This window comes from Chenopodium album, chromosome 23 (genome assembly GCF_948465745.1).
Source record: "Chenopodium album chromosome 23, dcCheAlbu1.1, whole genome shotgun sequence".
NCBI classification, from domain to species: domain Eukaryota; kingdom Viridiplantae; phylum Streptophyta; class Magnoliopsida; order Caryophyllales; family Amaranthaceae; genus Chenopodium; species Chenopodium album.
Window position 1 is genome coordinate 20,208,300 of NC_137856.1, and position 25,862 is coordinate 20,234,161.

The window sequence follows — 25,862 nt, forward strand, 5'->3', positions numbered from 1 at the left end:
TTTTTTTTATTTTTTGTTTTGGTTATTTATGTAAGTTTGTTACTATATCTAAAGGAGAAGTTTTTGCCTTATATTTAGGGAGTGATATCCAATAAAAATTTAAATAAAATTAAAAAATATAGTGGTATTGGGATATCATCAAAAAGTTTTTTATTAAGAAAATAGTAGCTTTCATATCACGAATACTAAAATCTAATTAATTCTTCCGTCTCATATTAATTATAATGGAATTTAGACATTGAGATTAATCTTATACGAAGTATATGTTATATCATAATATTTATTGTACTTTTTTTATATGTATTTTTTTTTGTACTTCTAATGATTCTTTTTTGTACAGTTTCCAATAAACAAATAATAAAATATTATTGTAAAACCGTGCTATACTTTTGAACTAGTTTGTACTAATTACCTCATAACAAGTCTTTGTTTTTCAAACCCGCCAAAAAAACCTATCCGAAACTAAACACACTCAGTTTTGCTCAACATCAATGTCTTCTGTATCCATATTTTTCTCACCTCTAGCCTTATCTCGCCCCAATAAACCCTATCGCAGGAGCCTCCCTAAAAACCCTAATGCCCAAATCCTTTCCAAATCAAAATCTAAGTCAAAATCAAAATCAAAATCAAAATCTAATTCTAGTAAATTTGACGAAAAATTATCATCAACATCATCAATCGCCATTGAAGCAACCACTTATACTCGGCTCCCACCTAGAGATGACTTTCTCGCCTCTTCTCTCGTTGACACTTATCGAGAAATCAAGCTTTCTGATTCATCAGTTGTTCCGAAGTTTGAAGTGGAGCAAAGAATTAGCACTGGATTGAGGGAATTTAATCAGCTGGGAAATGGGGAAAAGCTCAGTGGGTTTAGTTATCAGGACTATGAAATTCCAGATAATGATGATGGAGATGAAGAATATGATTCTGATGAGGAAGACATTGATTATGAAGAAGAAGATGGTGCATTAGTGGTTTTCGAAGGCGAAGAATTTGAGGGTTTACTTGAGGAGGATGAGGAAGAGAAGGAAAAGGGGGTTCCAGCAGTGATGAGATGTTTTGACAGGGCGAAGATATTTGTGAAGGCTGGAAATGGTGGGAATGGGGTGGTGGCATTTAGGAGAGAAAAATATGTGCCGTTGGGGGGGCCGTCGGGTGGAGATGGTGGTAGAGGAGGGAATGTGTATGTGGAGGTGGATGGGGCAATGAATTCGTTGTTGCCTTTTAGAAATTGTGTGCATTTTAGGGCTGGGAGAGGGGCGCATGGGCAGGGGAGGAATCAGCATGGGGCTAAAGGAGAGGATGTGGTGGTGAAGGTTGCGCCGGGAACTGTGATTCGAGAGGCGAGGGATGATGGGGTTGAAGGCCAAGTGTTGTTAGAGTTGTTGCATCCAGGGCAGAAGGCATTGCTTTTGCCTGGTGGTAGAGGTGGCAGAGGAAATGTTGCGTTTAAGTCGGGAATGAATAAGGTGCCAAGGATTGCAGAAAATGGGGAGGAAGGTCCTGAAATGTGAGTGTCATTTTTTCTTAAATTTTTGATAGTATATTACTTCTAGTTATTCTGATTTATGAGTACTTGTTGACTTGTTGCTCTCCAATTAGTAATATAGAGTATTCAAATTAAAACTTTGGTCAAATCCTTTTGCAGTTGTTTGATCTGCTTGTTGCTACTTGCTAGTAGCCTAACATTAGTGTTTGGGAATTCTTTATTACATGTGTGTGTTTATGTTGATAATTTAACTGTTTTGTTTCTCATGGGGTAAGATGAGGGCAGTGCAAGACAATGAGGATGGTTGAGAAAACAAATGTGCCCTTTGTAACTTGTTTGTTGGAGATGGTATCAACTGCTTCTGTACCTAATTTATGTTATAGTAAATCATAGTATTTAGTTCAGTTCGGCTCTAATAAGTTAAGTTAACTTCAATTCTTAATTTTCTTTTCTCATAAAATATTCAATTCAGTTAACAGGACCTATGTCTAAATATGTTATATGTCTATACCGTTAGATACTAAATTGACATTTTAATTTTGGGCATTTTACACATGCAATGAATGTGGTTTTCATCAAAAATTTGTAACCAATGTGCTTGGAGGAGGGTGTCGATAAAGTATTTGGAGGAATTGGGTAGGGCACATCAAACATATCAAAGATAGCAACAGTTTAGCTTGATATTAGCCTTGAGGAGACATGGTTTGGTTTTAAAACCATCATTAAAGCTATTTTATATGGATCTAGGATGTAAAGGTTTGAACTTTCCATTGATCAGTTTTGTTTCTCTATCCCATCTTCAATGTTATCATTTATAAGTTTTGAGCAAAACAAGGAGGGAAGATCAGACATGCTTCCTTGAGGTTTGGGATTATATCACTCCACTGCTGTCATCCTTGCAACTAGGAACAAACACTTTCCAATGTGCGGTTGAAATGTCTAGTTTCATGTCGACTTTCTGAAATTGGATGTTATAGATTTCTTACTTCTAAAATTTTATTTCTTCTACTTCCTCTATTCTTTAATATTGCAAGGGTTGGGTACAAATTTTTTGGTAGTGGGAAAAAGGAAGAGAGAGAAAGATAAAAGTATAAAATTGCCCATGTGATTGCAAACATAAACTATAGAATCAAGTGTTTAAAGGTAAGGGTATATAGGTTATTTATAGTGTGAACACAAATATTTTCTTTCCTAAAATGTATATGGATCAGTATTTGTGAAACTCCCTTAAAAGGCAAGTGGTGCAATATTTTAAAAAACGGAGGAAGTATATAATTTATGAATGCATATGTTCCTACTACCAAAATTCTTGTTTGGCTTTAGTCTATAATATAACTAAATCATCATATTTCTATAAATATTGTTAACTGTAAATTTTGATAGAAAACCATGTGTTCATTAAAGTTTTGAATTCATTTTGGAAGAGGGAGTTTATAAAGGACAAACATTTGGTATAAGTAAGCCTAGAGGTGCATGTGTCTTTTGAAGTATCTTATGGAAGGTTGCTAATCATTCGTAAAGTAGGGCTTCTTCTAAGTTCTAACCTTGATTCTTGTGTAATAGGTGTTGGAGTGATCTTCATCCAAATAGTTCTCAAGCAAGATGTATGATATCTTATTGCTATGTATGATTTCCATCCATTACTACTTCGGTTTCTTGTTGGCCTCAGTTATCTAACTTGTTGGCCCCACACTCACCTCTACTCCCACATTCGGCCTAGCTTGCATGTATTTGGCCATCTTTTCAAAAGGCCTCATACTAATGGAGATGGGTAGACATTTGTAACGAACATAACCCTTCTTTATTCTTTCCTCATGGGACTTGGGTTGACACCTCGACAAATCTCCCCTCAAACCAAGGACCACATAACTCATTGCCTCTTTAGAAGTGTAATCATCTTACACTACTAGTACCATCACGGAATACATCACCTAATTACCCCAAAGTTAGGTAGACTTTCGATATAAGGCACCATATATCTTAAATCGTAGTGGGCTTCTTCATTTTGCAAATGCAACCATTTTTAAAGGTCCATCTCCCAAACCTTGTCTCGGATATCACTTATTGGACCCGATCATCCAAGTTTGGCTTAAATACCACCTACCTAAAATACTAATAGAGATAGGTTAAGGAATGTAGTTGTTCCTTATTCTTTCCATGTGGGACTTAGGTGGCCCAACAATCTTAGAGCAAAAACAGTATTCTCTTTCTTTTCAATTATAGACAAAATAGGCTAGTAAATATATATGTGTAAGTCAAGAGAATAACGCAAACTGCATTTGTAAAATACTTCCTCTAATCTACAGATATTGCAACAATTACCGTTATACGAAAGTTTAGAAATATTGTAATCTATTAACTTATACTAAAAGCGAATAACCAATGGCACTTGTCATTACTTGGTAAAAAAATTTTCCGCCACTTCCTTTTTTTTTTTTTTTTTTTTTTTTTTGCAAAATCTTTAAGTAAACTAATTATACATCATGATATTTTCTTTCCACTTTAACAATCATATTCTATATATACATAAATGAATTATTTTTGCACATCGTTCATAACTTTATATGGAGAATTTTATACTACTATTGTCAAAAATATTTATTAACAACCGATTGCAAGGGATTTTAATCTAATTTTTTTCCTATTTGCACATGTTTTCTCTTTCTCTCTCCTCATCACATTGATCCCCTATCTTTATTCCTCTCTATCTTCCTCCTCTTCTTGAAAACCATGTTCCATCCCCATGTTACAATGTTTGGGGAACGGAGGAAGTATTAACTAATATTTGATGGTATATTTCTGATTAATGTGGTATTCCCTCTTTTTTTTTTATTGTTCTACCTACTTATCATTTTAGGCCGTTCTTTTATGTTCTACTCACTTTATTTTATTCTATTTATGGCATACCCCTTTTCTATCATACCTCTTGAACCCCACAATAATTATACCTTTCCATCTCTCTCTCTTACCTTGCACAAACTCATCTTTTTACATTCTCATTCTTACATTACTTATTTCCACTCACATTGTTTAACAATGTCTTAAATTGCATAGCTAGAGTAATTATTCATTTACTCCATTCTTTATTTCATTTATGATTGGAGTAATATAAAAGTTAATACATGTGAGTAATAATTTAGAACATCTTTATTTACTCCCACTCTTTATTTCGTAAATCATTCATATTTTAATTTTTGTTTTATCAAACCCTAAGAGCATCTCCAATGGCAAGCTACAATATTTTAGTCTGTATACCTTCTAGCTTCAAAGAATTTCAGTGGTTAGCTACAACATATTGTAGCTTACCAAAATTATAAATTAATAATACAAAATTTATTACACATGTTAGACTTTTAGTGGAGCTTGTTTTTCTTTCTCTTCAATCAAGCTTGTTGCAAGCTATAATGTTATTTTTGTCTTTAATAGCTTACAACATCTCGGCTTCAAAGTCTCTCTTTGTATCCAATGTTACCTTACATCTATTTATTACAAACAGGCATCAAAGATACGATTTTTTGTCACATGAATAATACTTTGTCTTTCAAAATAATGTATATAATTTTCTTGCTTGAATCTTAAACAAGAGCTCTTTGCAAGCTTCAATTGTAGCAACAATAGTCCCTACTTTTATTGTTGATAAAGCAACAAATTTTTGTAACCTTGATTGCCATGATATAGCTCCCCCTTCAAAAGTCCTCATATAATTACATACTGACTTTCGTGAATCAATATCATTTACCATATGTGCAATTAATGTATATCGCTTTAACATAGGATTTTTTAAAATAAAAGCACATTATTGATGTACCACATACATGCCTTAGAATTCATTGCTTTCCAGTGTTCTTTCCAGGATTTGAGGCGCTCAACGAAATCAGGTGTGTGTCAACGGATAAATGAGGCGCTCAACCAAGCATCTGAAAGACCATGTAAAGACCTACACACAATACCATGTAAAATTTGAGACCAAGCTCTTGATTAAACCTCTCAACTTAATTGGAAATGACACAGGCTTAGCATCTGAAAGACCTACACACAATACCATGTAAAATTTGAGAAATCTTGTATTATTAATAAATAAGTATATATACAACCTAGCTCTGATATTTACATGCCAAACATTAGAAGTATAGGAATCTTAGTTTAAAAAAAGGGGTTCGTAATCGTAACATAATAAACTTTGGTAAACAATGTAATGTTCCATTGATACATACAGGCCTAAATATTCTTCCTTAGTACAGTAGCAAAATGTATGTTGCTGGTCCTTAGAAGTATATGCTGTTTTTTTACTCTCTTCTTTTTCTACTTATATGCGATTAGTGGCTTTACATAGTTTGTCAATATTGAGATTAATGAATTTTTGCAATTAGGTGGTTGGAGTTAGAGCTCAAGCTAGTAGCTGATGTTGGAATTATTGGTGCTCCAAATGCTGGAAAAAGCACATTTCTTAGCGTGATAAGTGCTGCTCGACCAGAAATAGCAAACTACCCTTTTACAACACTGCTTCCTAATCTTGGTGTAGTTTCATTCGATTATGATTCTACAATGATTGTAGCTGATTTACCAGGTTTACTTGAAGGTGCCCACCGAGGTTTTGGTTTAGGCCATGAATTTCTGCGTCATACTGAAAGATGTTCTGTCCTGGTACAAGAAATTTGTGAAATCTCTCTTGCTACATGAATTATTAGCATTTTAGTTACAGATTCGAAACAATAAGATAACAATTAATTGCTTGACATAATATATTGCTGACCTTTGTTACCACACATCACGTTGGACATAAGTACGCATCCAAGTGCCTCACTGCGTTAGTAAAAAAAAAAAATTGGTCTGTATCTTTGTTCTGAAATGAGTTGTCAAGTGTTAATGTACATGTTGGACATGAGTACGCATCCAAGTGTCTCACTGGGTTAGTAAAAAAAAAAAAGCTCTGTATCTTTGGTCTGAAATGAGCTGTCAAGTGTTCCTGTCCATGTCGGGCTGTCAAGGATATCACATTATCCGACATGAGTACTTGAGGTGCCATGATAATTTGAGTTGCAAAATAAATGACCGTTGGAACTATAAGTTTCAAATTTGTATTACACTTCAATTACCAATAATTTTACTTGTATTTAGCTGGTAAGGAAGATGGTTGAACCTCTCAATGTCTTTTCTGAATTGGTGAAAATGATATTCCTGAACTTAATAGGATGGAAGAAGAAAGGAAAAATTATATTCCTATCTTATGAGAAAGATCTAGATCTGGATTATGAAAGGCCATTTTACCTTAAACAATTGGAACTTGATCTTGATGTTTGATGAGTTAAAATCTGAGTTGTGATGTCTTTTGACTGCTGGATAATATAGGGAACTGTTTTCTTGCTAATCTGCTAGGTTCTTCTATACGTGCATCTTCTAAGTTATGAGCCATGTGCTGCTTATAATAAACTATATGTTTTTACATCAGGAATATTAGTGTAGTATATAATCTGGGCATTGTTCAATCATTTCATCTTACGGATGAAGTTCACTTTCTATATTTTCTCAAATTTTTGCATCCTACTATGGGTTACTTTAGCATCTTATCTTGCTGAATGGCCTGAACCCATGATCTGGACCTTAGGGGTCCCATAACCCAATTTTAGAAATGTGAACATGATAATCTTCCCCAAAAAAGAAGAGGCTGTTTAATTAATAATATTTTAGTTATGACTTCATTCTTGTTTTTATTGTAAAAAGCTTAAAGAATTCAAAGTACGAGGGTTGTAATAAATATAAGTTTTAATATTTGTTGAGAACGCTTAAGCTGTTAATTCCTACTTTTCCTGACACAAGTGCCTGTTTGCAATTTATTTCAGGTGCATGTTGTTGATGGTTCATCTCCGCAGCCAGAATATGAATTTGATGCAATTCGTCTGGAGCTTGAATTATTTAACCCTGAACTTGCCGAAAAGCCTTATCTTGTTGCTTTTAACAAGATGGATCTTCCAGAAGCTTCTGAACGATGGGAAGTTTTTAGGGAACATTTATTAGCCGAGGATATTCAACCTTTCTGTATGAGTGCTATAAGTAACCAGGGTGCAAATGAAGTGGTTTGTGCTGCCTATGAGCTCGTAAAGAAATTTAAGGAGGCTGTCAAAGAAGCTGAAGGTAAACTTTTTGTTATTTCTTTATGTTGCTTTTAATAAGATTAAGCCTGTTAGTGGAGAACTTTTATTTTATCCAGAAAAATGAATCATACCATATTCCGCTATGGTACTTGCCAATTTCTTTTTCCAAAATCATTGAACAAAGATAGAAGGCGGCAAAATCAATTAAGTTCTTCCGCATAACACATTCTGACATTCCTGATTGGACATTCTTTGTACAGTATATGCCATTTTTGTTAATATCATACCAGCTCTCAATAATTCATTGTCTTAAAGAATTCTTCCTCCATCATGTCTTAAGTGAATAAGAATATTATACATTCATACTCCTGTCTCATTAAACAGTTTTCATTTCTCCCCATGCTTGTCCTGCAATAAACTTTCCATTTCTCCATCAAGTTGTGTCCCAAATTATAAGATTGCTTTATTTTTCTTGGGAAATTCTATATGGTGGCCTTCAAGATTCACAAATTCTATTTGGTAGACAAAAAAAATGTCATAATTTCTAATGGCAGTAAAGATTTGCAAAACACTATGTAAAGCCCTTAATTTTGGAAAAGGTTAGCCATAATTTGTTGATTAAGCCCAATTAATAAAGGGTAGGTTAGTAAATTGACTCTATGTAGCTTAATCAACAAATTATGGCTAACCTTTTAACTCAATTTAGTCGATTTGGTAGCCTACCCTTTATTAAAATATTTTTTTTCCTTTTCACCTTTCTTCTTCTTCCCTCCTCCATAACTACAGGCCACCTCTTGCCCCACTTCACTTTCCAGTCACCTCCCCTCATGCCCCACTTCATTTTCTGGCTGACTCCACCATCCATCCCTGCCAAACCAACAACAACAACCTCACGCGACCCCCACGAAACATTTCCGGCCAGCCCCTCTCATCACGCCACCCCTTTGCATCCCTTTTTAATTTTTGACCAACCCACCATAAAACTTTTTCGATTTCCGGCCAACCCACCCTAAAATCTTTTCAATTTCCGGCCAACCCACCGTAAAACCTTTTCGATTTCAAGCCAACCCCTAAAAAAAACCTAGTTAAAACCCTCACCCACGCAACAATCAGCTTGTTTAATAAGCCAAAGTTGGGTAGGTTTGGGAGATGAGGAGCGGCTAGGGAAGGGTGGGCCAGGTGGTTGGGGACTTGGGGGTTGGAGGGGGAGTAGCAGGGGAAGGGTATGGGTGTGGACAAAGGAAGGATAAAGGGTGGTTGAGGTGGCTGTATGGTGAGGTGGTGGTGGCAGATGGGTGGTGGATTGGTGGTGGTGAGTCAATAAGGGTTTGGGTTAAATCATTCAAGGGTAGGTTAGTAATAATTATTAAAAAATTGAGCCTAAAATAAAAAATGATTAATCATTTAATGAAAATAGGTTACTAAATTTTTCTAAAAAAAATAAGGTCACTAAATTGAATTATGCCATTCTTAGGGTTCACTAGAAATTATGTTTTTTTTTTTTTTTTTTTTTTTTTTTTTTTTTTTTTTTTTGTCCACCAAATAGAATTTGTGAATCTTAGAGGCCACCATGTAGAATTTCCCATTTATCTTCCTTTATGGGATGATTTATATCGTCCCTCTGTGAAAACAATAAACAATGCCCACTGTTTGTAATTCACCTACATTCAATTACACTCAATAAGGCCCTAACATCAACTCTCCTAAAACTATGAACCCAAGGGAAATGGGAATTCTTTGTGGGACAAAATGATTGTTAAATGAATTAAAGTTATGTACTCTTCACCTTAGTCCTTAAAATTTTGCCTATTCTTAATTTCTCATCAGAACCACATTTAGTATTCATTTTGGTTATTGCCAAATATCTATTACTTATTAATAAAAATTCTTAAAATATGATAATTGAAAATTACACATTAATGAATCTAACAAGATCTCACCTGATAATTTCCTCTTATATGTCAGTACAAAAATACAGTCAATGTTAAGTCAAATCTAGAAGTTGATTAGATCAAACCTTATACCAAACCAGAGGTTGCAAAATTCACATTAGAACACCTTCAGCTGTTGAGAACATAACCCAAGTTTTATTGGTTTTTAAATTGCAGTTTAAAGCTAACTAGAAATGTATCATTGGTACGTTATAGTGACAAGTAATTTGTTTCCGTTGTCTGGCTGGTTCCAAGCTACACCTCTCTAAGCTATCAAATTATGGATCTTCAGGAAAGACCAAAGCAAATGAGCTCAGTTGATTTGTGTAAAGTGACAAATAATTTTTGTATAAGTTATTTAAAGAGATAAATTAAGACAACTTGCTTAAGTGGACACAAAGTAAGGAAAGGAGGAAACAGTTTGAAACATATTCAACAATGAAGAAGAGAGAATACATCTTTACAAGTATCTGCCTGCAGACTAGAGAGATTTAATTTACCTCTTTCTGAATTACCGTCAAATCATTGCTGTAATAGGCTTCTAAGATTGCAGAACAAGGTTTAAGATCCCTTTTCCCTGCTATTTGCTTATTAAACATGTGTGGATCAAGATCCTTAGATCGATCAGGGGCTATTTTGCTGCATCCAATATTGATGGGCCATATTAAACTTTTTGTCTGATTTGACTGTCAATCTGTATAAGTCAAAAGTATATGTGAAAGTCTTTCATTATCTTTTTTTCTTTTGTAAATCTATTGTTTAATATTCTTTACTAACACCAACTGATCAAAGCTAGCTGTCAAAGATTAAAAAAGTCACAAATTGTTATTTATTCTCAAACTAAGAGAGAAAAAAAAATTTGAAAATATTTTTCCACTGTTACTTGTTTATCAATCCTTACATTTCATTTACAAAATAATGCTTAATATTACAGGTTGTGCTACACCTATCAATCTCAATCATGTGGCTGAGGAGATAAAGAAGAAACGAGCTGTCCCTATAAATGATTTTGAGATTAGTCATGATAGTAGCTCAAAGACGTGGCATGTGTTTGGTGATGGATTGGAGCGGTTTGTTCAAATGACTAATTGGCAGTATGTTCACAATACTTGCATCTATTTATTTAAATTAATCTTGTAATAATTTTATTACATGCACTCTTCTGCCTTACTTTCGCATCTTACACATGATCGGAGATATCTCTGAGGAAGTCATGTGTAACTTTCCTGGGCCTGAAAGTACCTAGAGTTGAAATTTAAGACCGTTGGAGCTTCTAATGTGGTACCAAGGAGGTGCTCCTTAAAGCTACAATTTTTTGGATCTTCTAGTAATAATTATGTACTGGTTGACAGAAGATCTGAACAGTCAAATAGAATATGGGTGTTCAGAAAAATTCAAGTTGGCCAAGGGAATAAAGCTAGTTAATGGGCTTTGAGGCCCTGTTATCTTCATCTGAAATGTTCAATGTTTAGCATAAATCAGTTTGAATCATTAATAGTAAGTTTGTATCAATACAATTTAGTGTTATTGAGTAAAAGTAGTACCTTGATTTTGAAAAAATGTAAACTTAGTAAATCAGTAATAACATGTTAGAATCAGTGAAATTAATAAAAGTAAGCCTGAATCGATTAAAGATAGGTTTGGTCAGGGAACATCAGTTTAATCAGTAAATATCATAATCCTTAATACGAAGTAATAGTTCAATCAAAAAGAATATTATTAAAATATTGTGACAATTAGGTGAAAAGAATAGGGCATTAGTTGGGTAAAATTGTTGCATTGGGTTATTGGCCATGATTTTTTTTCTTATTGTTGTTGCATCACTTGCATGTTTTCAGTTTGTACAAGAGATGAGGCTATTATATTTGATTGTTTTCTTTACCTTTTCTGTAAAAATCTTAAGACTTTCAATCTGTTGGGTATTGCCTAAATCATCAGGTGGATGCCCATTGTTCTACCCTCTAAGTTGTGTAAAATCGCAAACCGTTCCTTATATCTGTGTTTTGTAACAGGTATGTGGATTCTGAGAAAAGGTTCCAACATGTTCTTGAGGCTTGTGGTGTTAATAAATCTCTGATTGATCGGGGTGTGAAGGAAGGTGATAGCGTTAACATAGCAGGGGTACGTTGGAAGACTCATACTCTATTTTTTGTTGCCGTTTTTCTTCATCTTGCCTTAATTTTTTTTTTATTAATTAGGGATTCTAACGTTAGAAGAATTTTTATCGATAGCCTCTATGCCCTATGCCTGTTTGCGTAATATTTTATTAAAACTATTTTTATATAACGATCAATGTGTTGGATGTTGTGTAGTTGTACTATGTTCAAAACTTTAGTTGGACTATTTTGATTTAGTGATTAAACGATAAAAAGATATTGAGTTTGATCTAGAATACATGTCTAATAAATTGTACTCCCTTCGTCTCTTAATTAAGCCTCATTTCCTTTTGGGGTAAACCAAAATACAATGCCTCTTTCTATTTAAAGGTTGTATTTTTTGACATTATTACCATCTTTTTATGAGTTGTCATCTTTTTTTCCTTAGGTTTTTTGTACTTTTAACAACAATTTCCAACACTTTATCTCTCTATCTCATCAATTATTCTCAGCTACTTTTTCTTTCTCTATCTCTTTCTACCCCCCACATGCACTTTTAATCATTAGTTTTATAGATTTACAACTTTTTTAATTCGTGCACAAAAACTAAAAGAGGCTTTGTACTAGGGGACGGAGGAAGTATGTAGGAAAATAAAAAGAGTAAAAGGTTGTTTCAAATATTGGAAAAAAGCATATTATTATATATCAATTTAAGGAATTTTAAGAGGCAATTTTATTGCTTTTGATATCAAATAGGGCCGAATATATAAAAGAATATTTTAAGGGATGTAATTTTTTTTTGAATGGAATAGGGAGGGGTGATTTCATTTAATAATAATAGTCATTCGGCACTTACAATCATCCCTTAAGAGATCTAAATTCTCAATACAAGAATTAAATACCCCTAAACTAATGGCATCGTTTCTGAACTGTGCAACGGACTAGCGTAATAAGACAGTAAATTGATCGAAGGTTGTTGTTTGATTGCTAAGCTTAAAGATTCTGAAAGATAAATATGGCTTTAGGCCATAACTCTCCAAGTGTTTGCTTACAAATTTCTAGATGATTCTCACATTCTAGGCCACTACTTCTTATACTACAATTACCTTACTATAATAGGCAACATAGCCCTTAATTACTACAATTGCTACTATTGTCCTTATATTATTTTAGTGCAATACAAACAAAATGCTACAGCTGCTTGCTTGTCTCCCCTGCTGCTGCTCCCTTAACGGTCCTCTGTTTCCTTTGCTGTGGCTTAAGGCTTGTTGTTGCTGTTGTTGGTGGTAAGTGGCTGCCTCTTTTGTCTCCTGCTGTACACATAATTCACGGGTGGAGGGTGTTGGTGTATTGCAATACCGCCCCCCAAAAGTGCCACCTTGTCCTCAAGGTGGAAGTCCGGGAATTGCTCTTTGATTGCTTCGACCTCTTCCCAAGTAGCCTCAAATTCGGGTATTCCCAGCCACTTGATGATCACTTCAATGCTGCTACTGCTCCCCCCCCTTGCGTCTAACCTCCAAAACTTGCTCAGGTTCAACAACCATTTCGAGCTCCGAAGTTAATTGAAGTGGAATAGTAGGATTGCTAGGGACATCTCCTATGGCACGTTTCAATTGAGATATGTGAAAGACCGGATGTATACGACATTGCTCGGGTAGAAGTAGCTTATAGGCGACCTTACCCACGCGCTGCATAACCTCGTAGGGGCCATAAAAACGCGCAGCCAACTTCTCATAGGGTCTCCTAGCCAATGACTTCTGACGGTAAGGTTGTAGCTTGAGGTAAACAAAATCTCCCACCTGCCGACACTTCCCATCCGCGTACTTCTTCATAATTTGCTGAGCACGCACCAAATTACACTTTAATTCATCCAACATCAAATCGCGCTCCTGCAGTAACTCATCTACCGTGCCCACAGCTGACTGCCCTGTTCCCACACGAATTAGCTTGGGTGGTTCCCTCCCATAAACTGCCAGGAAAGGAGTGACTTGAGTGGAAGCTTGCGGCGTAGTATTATACGAATACTCTGCCAAGGAAGCCATTTAGCCCAATTTTTAGGCTGCCCTCCCGCGAAACATCAAAGATACGTCTCCACCCTTTTGTTCACCACCTCCGTTTTCCCGTCGGTATGGGGGTGATAAGAAGTACTCCGCTTCAACTCCGTCCCTTGCATTCGAAACAACTCCCTCCAAAAGATACTTAGGAACACCTTATCCCTATCTGAAACAATGCTGGTTGGAACCCCGTGTAAGCGCACGACCTCCCTCACAAATACCTCAGCTACGGTGTAAGCCGTGAATGGGTGTTTGAGCCCTATAAAGTGCGCATCCTTCGACAATCTGACCACCACCACGAAAATTGTATCCACCCCCTTCGACCGCGGCAATCCCTCAATAAAATCCATGGTTATATCCTCCTAAATCCTCTCCGGGATGGGTAAAGGTTGCAATACACCCGCCGGCGATTGCTGTGAGAACTTGTTTCGCTGACAAACAGGGCACCTTCGAATATAATCCGCCACCTCCTTCCTCATTCCGCTCCAAAACCAATCCGCCCCCATCTTTAAGTACGTTTTGGTTTCGCCGGTGTGACCTCCCTCCGGAGAGTCGTGATAAACCCGAAACAAGGCTGATTTATGCATCGAGTTCCCGGGCAACACAATCCTTCCCTTATACAACAGTTGGTGGTTCTCTACCGTATATCCTCGGGTCCCTGTCCTTGCTCCACCTCCGCCAGCAGCTTTTGAATTTCCGCATCCTTGGTGATCTCTTCTTTCAATTTTTCCCACTCCACCCTTTTGCGTGGCTAGTAACGCATTTAATTCCTCCCCTGACTCAATTTCATCACCGCCCCGTCTTGAGAGAGCGTCAGCCACCCTATTAGCCACCCCCGGCTTATATTGCAACTCGAATTCGAACCCCACCAATTTGCACACCCACTTTTGGAATTCCATCCCAGTCTCCCTTTGTTGAGTAATGTATTTGAGGCTTTGTTGATCACTTCGGATCACAAATTTTCGGCCTAGAAGGTAGTGTTTCCACTTCTCCACCGCTAAACACACCGCCATAAGCTCCTTCTTGTAAATCGATTTTCCTTTACCCCGTGGACTGAGCACCTTACTAAAGAAAGCCACCGTTTTTCCCTCTTGCATTAGCACCGCTCCGAGGTCGTACCCTGAGGCATCGGACTCCACTACAAACTCTTTCGAGAAATCCGACATCATGAGTACCGGGGCGTAGATCATAGCTTGTTTTAATTTCTGAAAAGCTTCGTCGGCCGCCGGAGTCCGACCAAAATTATCCTTCCGAAGCTGCTTTGTGAGTGGCCTTGCGATGTGTGCATAGTGATGAATAAATTTTCGATAATACCGTGTTAGCCCCAAAAATCCTCTTAAATCCCTTAAGGATTTCGGTTTGGGCCAACTCACCATAGAGCCCACTTTCTCTCCATCTACAACAACTCCTTCACTAGATATTATGTGGCCCAAGTATGCAACCTTAGGCTTGCCAAATTCGCATTTTTTCAAGTTTGCAAACAGTGAGTGCTTCTTAAGAATTGCTAACACCAATTTCACATGATTAATATGTTCATCCTCACTAGCACTATATATGAGTATATCATCAAAGAAAACAAGTACAAATTTACGCAAATAGGGGCGAAATACCTCATTCATTAATGATTGAAAAGTGGCCGGAGCATTGGTAAGACCAAAGGGCATAACGAGGAATTCGTAATGACCCTCGTGAGTCCGAAAAGCGATCTTGTGAGTATCCTCGGGCTGAACTAGGATTTGATGGTAGCCGGCCTTTAGGTCCAATTTCGAGAAGAGTTGCGCCCCATGGAGCTCATCCAAAAGTTCATCAATCACGGGAATCGGATATTTATCCGAAACAGTCTCCTTGTTGAGAGCCCGGTAGTCCACACAAAATCTCCAAGACCCATCCTTCTTTTTGACGAGAAGCCCGGGACTTGAGAAAGGGCTAGTAGAAGGTCTTATGATGCCCGCTTGAAGCATTTCTCCGATGAGCTTTTCGATCTCGTCTTTTTGGAATTGTGGGTAGCGATAGGGCCTAACACTAATTGGCTTGCTACCTTCCTTGAGGATGATGGAATGTTTATGGCCTCTAGTGGGAGGGAGCCCACTAGGACTCTCAAAAACTTCAGTATACTCTTCAATCACACCCCTCAAAAATTCTGGCGGCCCATTCTCTTTCGGCCCAGATTCACTTGGGTAGCCCACTTGCTTCTCAATCATATTCAACTCTACCAAAATACCTCCCTCCTCCTTTCTTAAGGTCTTAATCATGGCCTTAAGTGTTACCCCCACCTTTGTCAAACTTGGATCTCCCCTAATCACCACCGTACGACCATTCAAAGAAAAGCTCATCTCTTGCTCCTTCCAATTGGTGAGAATAGTGCCCAACTTTTCGAGCCATTGTATCCCCATGATCACATCCGAATTTCCCAATTTAAGGGGTAAGAAATCCTCCTCTATTTCCACTCCATTGCCCAACTCCAAGTGCACCCCTTTGCATTGCCCTTTCCCTTTGATGTTCTCTCCGTTCCCCAATGACACCCCGAATGTTTGAGTTCCACTAATGGGTAGGCCGAGCTTCTCAATTGTCGTCGTGGAAATGAAGTTATGGGTCGCTCCCGGGTCAATCATGACCACCACCGGTTGCTTCTTGATTAACCTGGTGAATCTCATTGTCTTGGGGTTAGAAAGCCCCACAATCGAATTCATTGAAGCGGTGGTTAAGATTTCCTCTAATTGCTCCTTGGAATTTTCCAAGACTTGTAGCTCGCCCTCTTCCTCGCATTCATCCTCGTCCACTAACAATACGCTCAACCCCTTTGCCGCACACACGTGGGTTGGCCCCGTCCACCTACCATCACAACGAAAGCAAAGGCCCCTCGCCCTAAAAGCAAAAGCCGACGAACTTCACCGTTGAAACGGGTGGTGTTTGAGCTCGATCTACCGGAGTATGATGAAGAAGGTTGGTTCACAGAAGCTGAAGATGGTTGTGGTGATTGGTTTGGGTTGAATGTTGGATTGTGGGATGGGTTGGGTTGAGAGTTGGATCGAATTGGGCTGTAGGGAAGTGGGTTTGGGGTTGTCTTCTGGGTCGGCCCACTACCCAAAAGAGTAGAAGCTGGGTGCGGTTAAAGTAAGAATAGGGTCCGAGTTTAGAAAATGCCCCACCCGTTTTTCTCAGGCTACTGACCCGGACCCGGTTCCGTTCCTCAACCCGGATCGCGAGATCCATGGCGTCTTCAAGGGTCAATGGATTCAACATACGGATCTCAGCTCGGATCTCCTCTTTCAACCCGTTAATGAATTGCCCCTTCATTATGCTCTCCGGCACATCCAACAACGGGGAGGCTTTCTCTATAAATAATTCCGGTACTCTATCACCGTCGTCACTTGCTCTACTGCCAACCATTGTTCGTGAAGAGACCCCGAGTTCACCGGTCGGAATTGGTTTAATACGCGCCCCTTCAAATCCTCCCAGCTTACCATGGGTCGCCTCCGACTCTCCCATTGATACCACAAAAGTGCATCTCCGTCCATTGCCACCACCAAGGCTTGCAATTTCTCCGTTTCCGACAGCCGATAAAATTCGAAAAACTGTTCACCCCTGAGAATCCACCCGTCGGGGTCGGACCCGTTGAAGGTCGACATCTCTAACTTTCTATAACGCCAATTCCCGCCCCCTTCACGGTTGTCGTGGTTGACATGCCTAATGCCGCCGCCGTTCCCAAGCTCCCAGTTTCCACCTCAGACCACCGTTGCTTAGAGGAGTTTCGTTGTAATTTCCGTCACCAAGCGTCTGATTCCCCTACTTATGATGCATCGCCGCCATCAGATTTCGCATCTCCTCAAAGAAGGCGTCCTGGTCCTTCTTCAACGCCCTCTGTATCGAGTTCTCACCATCTCCGACTTTCTCCAGTATTTCCTCTACGCGCTCTTCCAGCGCCGCCACCCTCTCCGGCGTCATCGTCAGTGGTCTCGGAGGCATTCCTGCTCTGATACCAAGTGCAACGGACTAGCGGAATAAGACAGTAAATTGATCGAAGGTTGTTGTTTGATTGCTAAGCTTAAAGCTTCCGAAAGATAAATATGGCTTTAGGCCATAACTCTCCAAGTGTTTGCTTACAAATTTCTGGATGATTCTCACATTCTAGGCCACTACTTCTTATACTACAATTACCTTACTATAATAGGCAACATAGCCCTTAATTACTACAATTGCTACTATTGTCCTTATACTATTTTAGTGCAATACAAACAAAATGCTATAGCTGCTTGTCTCCCCTGCTGCTGCTTCCTTAACGATCCTCTGTTTCCCTTGCTGTGGCTTAAGGCTTGTTGTTGCTGTTGTTGGTGTTAAGTGGCTGCCTCTTTTGTCTCCTGCTGTACACATAATTCACGGGTGGAGGGTGTTGGTGTATTGCAAACTGCTCCTGGACAATTTTAAATGTCTTTGCATCGTTCTTGACGGAGCTGCATTGATGTATAGTCGCAAAAGAGATATAACATTATTGATCATCAACATCTGTAAATTTGCCACACGAATCTTCTAAATCTGCACCCCTATACAAACAGACACCTCAAATTTACAAGACGAATCTTCTAAATTTGTATCCCTGCACACACTAAAACCAACTAAACAAACAAACAATACTAAACCCTACATGGAGGGACTGATTATAATCACCATATTGATGGTGATCTTTATCGGCCAGATTCATTAAATTAAAGAAGAATTTAGGGATGTAATTGTGCATGCATTATTCATAAGACTTTTTTCAAACTTTTTACAAGGTAGGGAAATATTTTAAATTTTGAAGTCATATTGTAAATTTGTTGCATATTATGTTAGTATCGTGTTTATTCTCTACTTTCTCCATGTATTCTTCTCCCTTTATTCTCTTTTGATCTTCATACCTTCGTCCAGGTATTTTATTTTATTTTTTTTTGATTTTGTTTTTGGACGGGCCATCTATATGGTTGTTTTTTTTACTTTTGCTTTACTTCATTTATAGTAAAAAAAAAAACTATCTATTTTTCTATCCTTTACGGCTTATGGTTCCATTTATAATATTTGAAAATACACATATTTGTTGATGAAATTATTTTCCCAATTTGAAAAGTGAAAAAGGGAGCCACTTTTCACTAACTTCCCCTTTATTTTCTATTGATACAATAAACAAGAAGAAAAAAAGAGAAAGGAGGGAATATCTATAACAATTTGTGGTGATTTGTTTTTTGTGCTGCAGGTAATATAGGTTTGTGTAGGTAGATGAGTGATTAATCATGCTCTTTCTTTTCTTGTCTGAGTTACGGAATGATTCTGTGTTTACCATTCTTCTTTACTATTGCCAAATGCGTCCTTCTAACAAATTTTTTTCAATCATGCAGTTGGTGAGGATATGGTATAATGCTCCAGGAAGTACTGGTTCCTCAGGTGCAAAGAATAGATCAACACATTCAATCAGGTGGCCTAACTGGAAGTGAACCATCCATCCATTACACGAATTTCAGCCGACATTGCAAGCATGCAATGAACAAGGCATCTAAGAGGACGCATGATTGGAAAATCCAACAACTATGGCAGCTATGGCTAGTTGATCCTGCTATTTATCGAATTTGGCTCCCCATTCTTTCAATAAGGTTTCTTCTGATGTGCTTACCTCAAGATAATCAAATGAGTCTTACTCTTAGGATGTTAGTTGATTTTACGTATCTCCTTTTGTTTGAAGTTTCTTATAACTTCCTAAGTAAAACAAGTGAGGTTAATTCCATTGAGATTCCTGCTGATTATGTATATGTGTGTTCAATTTTGTAGTTGAGTATTGTATGGTGAGTATATCTAGTTTGATTCATTGTAATTTTTTGATATGGTGTGCTTGCATGATCTTGTACAGGTGATATTCACATTTATTGAACTGCGTATGTATTGATATGTCTACTTAATTTAGAGACAGTGCGTACGTGAAATAGAAACTATTGATGGCTTTTATTTTATTTTTTTTTTTTTTTTTTTGACAATGTTTTCATATAACGAAAGGCAGAAATTGCAACCGAGCTGAACAAAACTACATTACAACCAAATACATCAAATCATACACATGAACAACAAAAGGAAAAACTTATGAACTGTAGTTGAGGCAAGACGCATAAATCATCCCATAAAGGCTTGCCATGACCACAATTGGAGGACAATTGAAGTGACTGAGAACTCAAATAAAGTCTTGCTTCATACCTGTTACTTTGGAGCCTGGAAAGCCTAGAAATACTTATCATATCCTTACCGTGACCTGTTGTAGGTATCGTTCGAAGCGCCTACGTTAAGCATGTTCTGAAAATGTTTGACACTCATAGGAATTGGGAATTGACATATATAATAGGGACACAATTAGGGACAAAGCAAAGTAGGGAGCCGCCAACAAGTTTTTAAGGAACTTGTAAACCGTTCACGAATCATTTAAGGCAACCACGATTAAGGGACAACAAAAGGCAACAACGATTGACCCGTGAAGGTTACACCCCATTCATAATCAATGAGATTAATAACTCCATATGGTTCAGAACCACAAAAGGAGGATCGGGGATGATGGTACAAAGTGAGTCACGGAGTAACATTCGCTCGTATTGGCCTCTACTCGATTCTTATAGCGAAAAGTATTTCCTGCGATCTCAAAGGCATGCAAACAAAGATTCAATTTGCTCCAAAGTGTAATTATGCTAAATTGGTTGAATATTAATGCAACATATAATTCTGACACGACCAATAGTCATCGTTTGTTATGACTCTGACATGAGAAACCATACACCTAAATGTGGTTTCTCTACTTGCAACTCTATTAACAAAGAGATCAAGAGATTGGAGGACTTTACTCACCCCAAACATCAAATATACGGAGCCTCAATCTAGATTGAAATTAACAGCGATGACTGACTTTGTCATCACCAAGTCTAACAACGAGATGAAAGAAACTGAAAAGATACCTAAATCATCTTGTAACCAAGACCAACACGAAACACAAAAACACCTTGCCCCTCACCAAAGCCCCCTTCCTGCAAACTCTAAATACAGGGAAAACATTTCCCCTACACTAACAACGGTACCTCCAGGATAACAACCAGAAGCACCATCAATCCAACAACCAAGATTCAATTAACCTTGCCACCCCTAAAACCAAGGGAAAAACTGACCGACCACAATCCAACCATAACATCACTTCAACCGCCACAACCAAAGCTGTTTAGGGTAAAAATACCCCAAGTACGTGGCCCAATCTCGTACTGACATGTGACCCAATAAGAAGGCGACACGTGGCCCTATGAGAGGGCGACACGTGTCCTCCTGATAGGGTGACACGTGTCAGCGTGTCAGCTGTCTCTAGTACATAGTATAACATCAGAAAGAGAAAAAGGCCTTAATTACATCAGGCCCAAATCCCGAGAAAACCTTGAAAGCCGTAAAACGGCGCCCCCCATGACACGTGGCGACCCTTGATTGGGCAGCCAATCACGTCACGAAATTCTAGGGTACAAACCCTAGAGGGGCACATGTTTACACCCCTATAAATACCCCAATCATTTATGATGGGAGGGGTGGATTGTGACATAACATAAAAATAGAGCATTAAAGAGCTCCAACTTCTCTCTACTTTCTCTCTCTAGCTTTTCCGATTTCCGATCTCTAACTTGATTGTCGGAGGCGAATATTCCGATAAACGGAATATTTGTTGTTTTGCAGGTGTCCGAGTCTCATTGTCAGGAGAACGCGACCAGTATCCGAGGAGTTCACAAAAAACCCTGAAACAAAAGCTACTATTAGAAATTCCAATTCAAGACCAAAAACTAGAGCAAGATAAACACCCTTATAACCGAACAACCAACTGAACAAAGTAACCAAGAAAAACATTAAAACACCAAGCCAAACTAAGAACAAAAAAACTACCCCAAGTAGAGGAACCAAGAACATCATACACCTAAAAATGTCTCCCCAAAACCAAACCCGATGATGGACAACCTTTCACCTCCATTATTGGTCGGGTTGAGTGTTCGTTTAATCTTTGGAGTGCTTAAATCCATATTTCCATTTAATATATTTGGTAAACCAACTCAATTCTAAGCCCATTTCCCCAAACTATAGCTTACTTTCCACTTTTCGTACCCACATTACAAAACCGAGAGAAACTGATTTAGTGGGCCTATAATTTTGATCCAATTATTATTTGGTTGGATAGGCCTTTCAATAAGCTTTCCAGTGGTATATCATAAGCCCAATTCCAATTGGTTGGATAGGCCTTTTAATAAGCTTTCCAGTGGTATATTATAAGCCCAATTCCGATTTAAAACGAAAAAGATATGAGCCAAACACTAAACTCGGCCCAAAACCGACACCCTTTCATTAAAATGGCCATATCTTGAAATCTAAAAACAACTTTGACCTGATTTCAATTGTGTTGGAATGTACACTTGATAAGCTTTTTAACGATATATTAATGCCTTATTCCGAGTTACGGATCAAAAGTTATCATAGTTTTGGACAACTAATTTAGGTTTCTATTTAATTTGGACAACCGATTTAGGTTTCTTTTTAATCTTGTTATTAAATCAAGTGATCACAAATATTTTAGAATTATATGTGCATTAACATTCAACAAAATTAGCTTAATAATAGTTTGGAGCAAATTGAATATTTGGTTGTATGCCTTTGAGATCGCAGGAATAGTTTTCACTATAAGAATCGAGTAGAGGCCAATACGGGCGAATGTGACTCCATGACTCACTTCGTACCATCATCCCCGATCCTCCTTTCGTGGTTCCGAACCATATGGAGTTAGTAATCTCATGGATTATGAATGGGGTGTAAACTTCACGGGTCAATCGTTGTTGCCTATCGTTGTGGTTGCTTTAAATGATCTAACGGTTTACAATTTCCTTAAAAACTTGTTGGCGGCTCCCTACTTTGCTTTGTCCCTAATCGTAATGTTAATTCCCACTTCCTATGAGTGCCAAGCATATTCACACATGCTTAACGTAGGCGCACTTCAAACGACGCCTACAATTTGGCGACTCCATTGTGGAGGATTCTTGGTTATTTATCGATTTGAGTGATCAATATTTAATTGAGATGAGTGGATGGAACTTGAAAGATTCTTGAATTGTATTCTTACAATTTAATTGGCATTGTCACATATGCATATGCATTTTAGCTTACCTATTTTGCCACAATAGTACGTGTTCTACGTATGTGGCTAACCCAGAGGATTTAAGCTCTATCAACCCGAAAACGTTCATGACAATAAGGGTTCATCCAAGTTTTAAAATCCACCCAAACCATGGATTCGAGTTTGATTTAGTCACGAACTCGCGGAGCCGCCCATTGGCATACACCCTCAAGGGAGGCTGCCTTGCTAACACGTCCAAACTCTTAACCATGGTACCCTTTGACACCCAAATAAGCTTGACCATAGTGGAACATAGATCTTGACTTTAGGTTGCGAACTTCATTGCACCATTCGTGACAATGTGCTTATGTGTGCATATATTTTTTTTTCTTCTCTTTTTTTTCTTATCTAACCCTCGGTTTCGGGGTTTTTTTGGAATCCCTTGGGATACTGGTCATTCTCTGCCGGCAATGAGACTCGGACACCTGCAAAAACATGAATCTCCGGTGGTCGGAGATCCGCCTTTGACAATCAAGTTAGTGATCGAAAAACGGAATAAATGTAGAGAGATCGAGAAAGTAGAGAGAAGTGGGAGATTTTAGTGTTCTATTAAATGTTATGTCACCATTCACCCCTCCTATCATCAATGATTGGGGTATTTATAGGGGTGGGATTTGTGCCCTTTAGGGTAAGTGACCTAGAATTAAGTGCCCTGATTGGCTGTGTAATCAGGGAAAACACGTACCCCTTTGGAGGCGCTATTTTGCGGCATTCTAGGATTTTGAGCCTCCTGATGTAAGGAGACCTTATGTCATTCTCTTCATTTCAGGTACTCCGTTTCTCTTAGTACGTGTCATCTTCCTACAGTGACACGTGACGCCTATTAATTGGGCCACGTGTCACCTCGGTATTGGACCACGTACTTGGGGTATTTTGTACCCTAAACATTTTCCCCTGAGAGGGGGTGGCTCGTCCCAATCAGGCCACCTCCTCTAATCTTACTCGTTCGAGTACCTTGGGTGCATTTGGAGCATTTTGAGTTGTTAGCAAGAGCCGGACAAGATCGTCCGTTCGCCTTATTGGGCCGAGCGCCTCGTCCGAATAGCCTGATGCCTTTGAGGAGCCTAGCCGAATAGTTAGTCAAACAGGATGGGCCGAATGGCTTTCAATTGGACTGGGTGTCCTGATTGATTCGTCAGACGTCTTCAAGGAATTTAACCTGATTGACAGCCGGACAGGATGGGCCGAATGACCTTTAGTTGGCAACCAGTTGTTCTCCATTTCTCAATAAAATGGTTCAACTTCCGAGGCAGATGATGAATTTGAAGGGCAATTATGACGCCCGTTTGAATTTCGTCTTTATTGTTCGGTTATTCGTGTAGATTTCGTCAAAAGAGGCGGAATGGTTGAAAACCGTTCGACTTCTAGGTTAAAATTTTTCGAAAGTTAACCGTTCCTCATTCCTTAGGCGGGAATGGCTTTTTTACCATTTTATCCTCTCAAATTTTGCCTATAAATAGAAGGCTTTGACCTCACTTCCTTTTTTACTTTGCATTTTAACTTTCCAGAGAGAAGTCAGAGCTTCTAGGGAAAGAAAGTTACTTATTCCTGGAATATTTGAGAGCTCCGTCGCCCGTTCGAGTTTTCCGTTGAAGCCTTTGAGTTACACTGGCTCAACACTCGGCCTCGTCCATTTCTCCTCATGAGGCCGTTTGTTCGCCTAGGACTGAGGAATCTAGAATGGACGGGGATGAGTCCTCATCTTTGTGGAGTGGGTCCATTTCCAGTGCGTACTAACTCACCCCCACCTATTCTTCTATGTCCCTGCAGGTGATCGGCGGGTGGAGTAGCAGGTCGTTGAGGCTACTACTACCCTAAAAAGAAGGTCATCCTCTTGCCTTGCCATATCTCTCTTTGAATGCAACAAAGCTTAGCACATGATTAGCAATGACGAGTAGGATTAAACAAGCAACACAAAAAAAACCAAATAAAATGAGTTTAACAATAGCAAATATAAACGCTAGACAAGCCGCCTCTCTGGCAACGGCGCCAAAATTTAATCGGCGGGTGGAGTAGGTGGTTGAGGCTACTACCCTAATCAAATTAATTGTTTATCTTCTAAACCACCCTAATACAAGTATAGGGGTATGTATAGGGTCAAACCACCAAGGAAGCACACTCGCTAAACATTAATATTACTAATGCGGGAGATAATGTGGGAATATTTTTGTTGGTTTTTTAGATTAAGGACACTAAAACTACAAATAAATAAAGATAAAGAGGATTAAATCAAGAGAAAACGACGCTAGGGGTACGGGGGATTCAAACATGATCAAACAAAGATAGAAAATGATGATTTTCTTGAAGGCCATGCCATAGAATACTAAGTTCTACTCAAACAACTCCCTTTCATAAAATTGTTTAAGCAAATTAATGAAATAAGTCTTGTCTAATTAGGATCACTGTCATGCATCCAATTAGTTACAAATCATGGCAAGAGATTAAGGGTGCACAATTCATAAAACTCTACTTAAACAACTCATTTTTATGCAATCATTAAAGTAGAGATGATCTTAATCTAATTCAAATCACTTTCATGCATTTAAACTAGAGAACATCAAATAATGTGCTACAATAATACCAAGCTATCAAAAATCGTATATTTCATCAATTTACGGCATGAGTTCAATTTAAACATCATCAATCATCAAATATCAACACATGTTTTACCCCTTTCCCCTAGCTAAGAACTTAGCCTAGCTAGGGAAGGGAGATTATACATCATAACAAACATAAACATTGATTCAAGAGGCACAAAACCAAGAATGATTGATGAGTCTAATTTATATATATTTTATTCCCCGTCCCATGGTCATATTTGTGCTAATTTGAGCCCTACGGAGCTATTTTTATTACTAATATACGTTTTCTAGTGTTTTTGTAGAGTTGGTATTATTTTGTAGGAATTTGCAGATTTATGACAATTTTCGAGCTTATTGAGCCACTACAAAAACATTAGAGTTGGATCGTATTTTATGACTGTATATATTAAGCCCAAGGCCGAGTT

General features: G+C 38.2%; 1 protein-coding gene across 1 annotated transcript; it reads left to right on the forward strand.

Annotated features, from left to right (window-relative positions):
- The first annotated feature begins 430 nt into the window (after nucleotides 1-430).
- Nucleotides 431-19,592, forward strand: LOC145609147 (GTP-binding protein OBGC, chloroplastic-like). The gene is made up of 6 exons (XM_081664700.1): nucleotides 431-1,510; nucleotides 5,860-6,133; nucleotides 7,330-7,621; nucleotides 10,447-10,606; nucleotides 11,525-11,633; nucleotides 19,032-19,592. Exons 1-6 carry the CDS (start codon nucleotides 492-494, stop codon nucleotides 19,125-19,127), a joined length of 1,950 nt encoding a protein of 649 aa, XP_081520826.1. The 5' UTR covers nucleotides 431-491; the 3' UTR covers nucleotides 19,128-19,592.
- Nucleotides 19,593-25,862: the final 6,270 nt, after the last annotated feature.

What these genes read in the sequence shown, in the direction of transcription:
- LOC145609147 (XM_081664700.1), top strand. Translation starts at nt 492, where the DNA reads ATGTCTTCTGTATCCATATTTTTCTCACCTCTAGCCTTATCTCGCCCC. An exon ending in GGCTGTCAAAGAAGCTGAAG is followed by an intron (nt 7,622 to 10,446) that starts GTAAACTTTTTG and finishes TTAATATTACAG; the next exon opens with GTTGTGCTACACCTATCAAT. An exon ending in ATAGCGTTAACATAGCAGGG is followed by an intron (nt 11,634 to 19,031) that starts GTACGTTGGAAG and finishes TCAATCATGCAG; the next exon opens with TTGGTGAGGATATGGTATAA.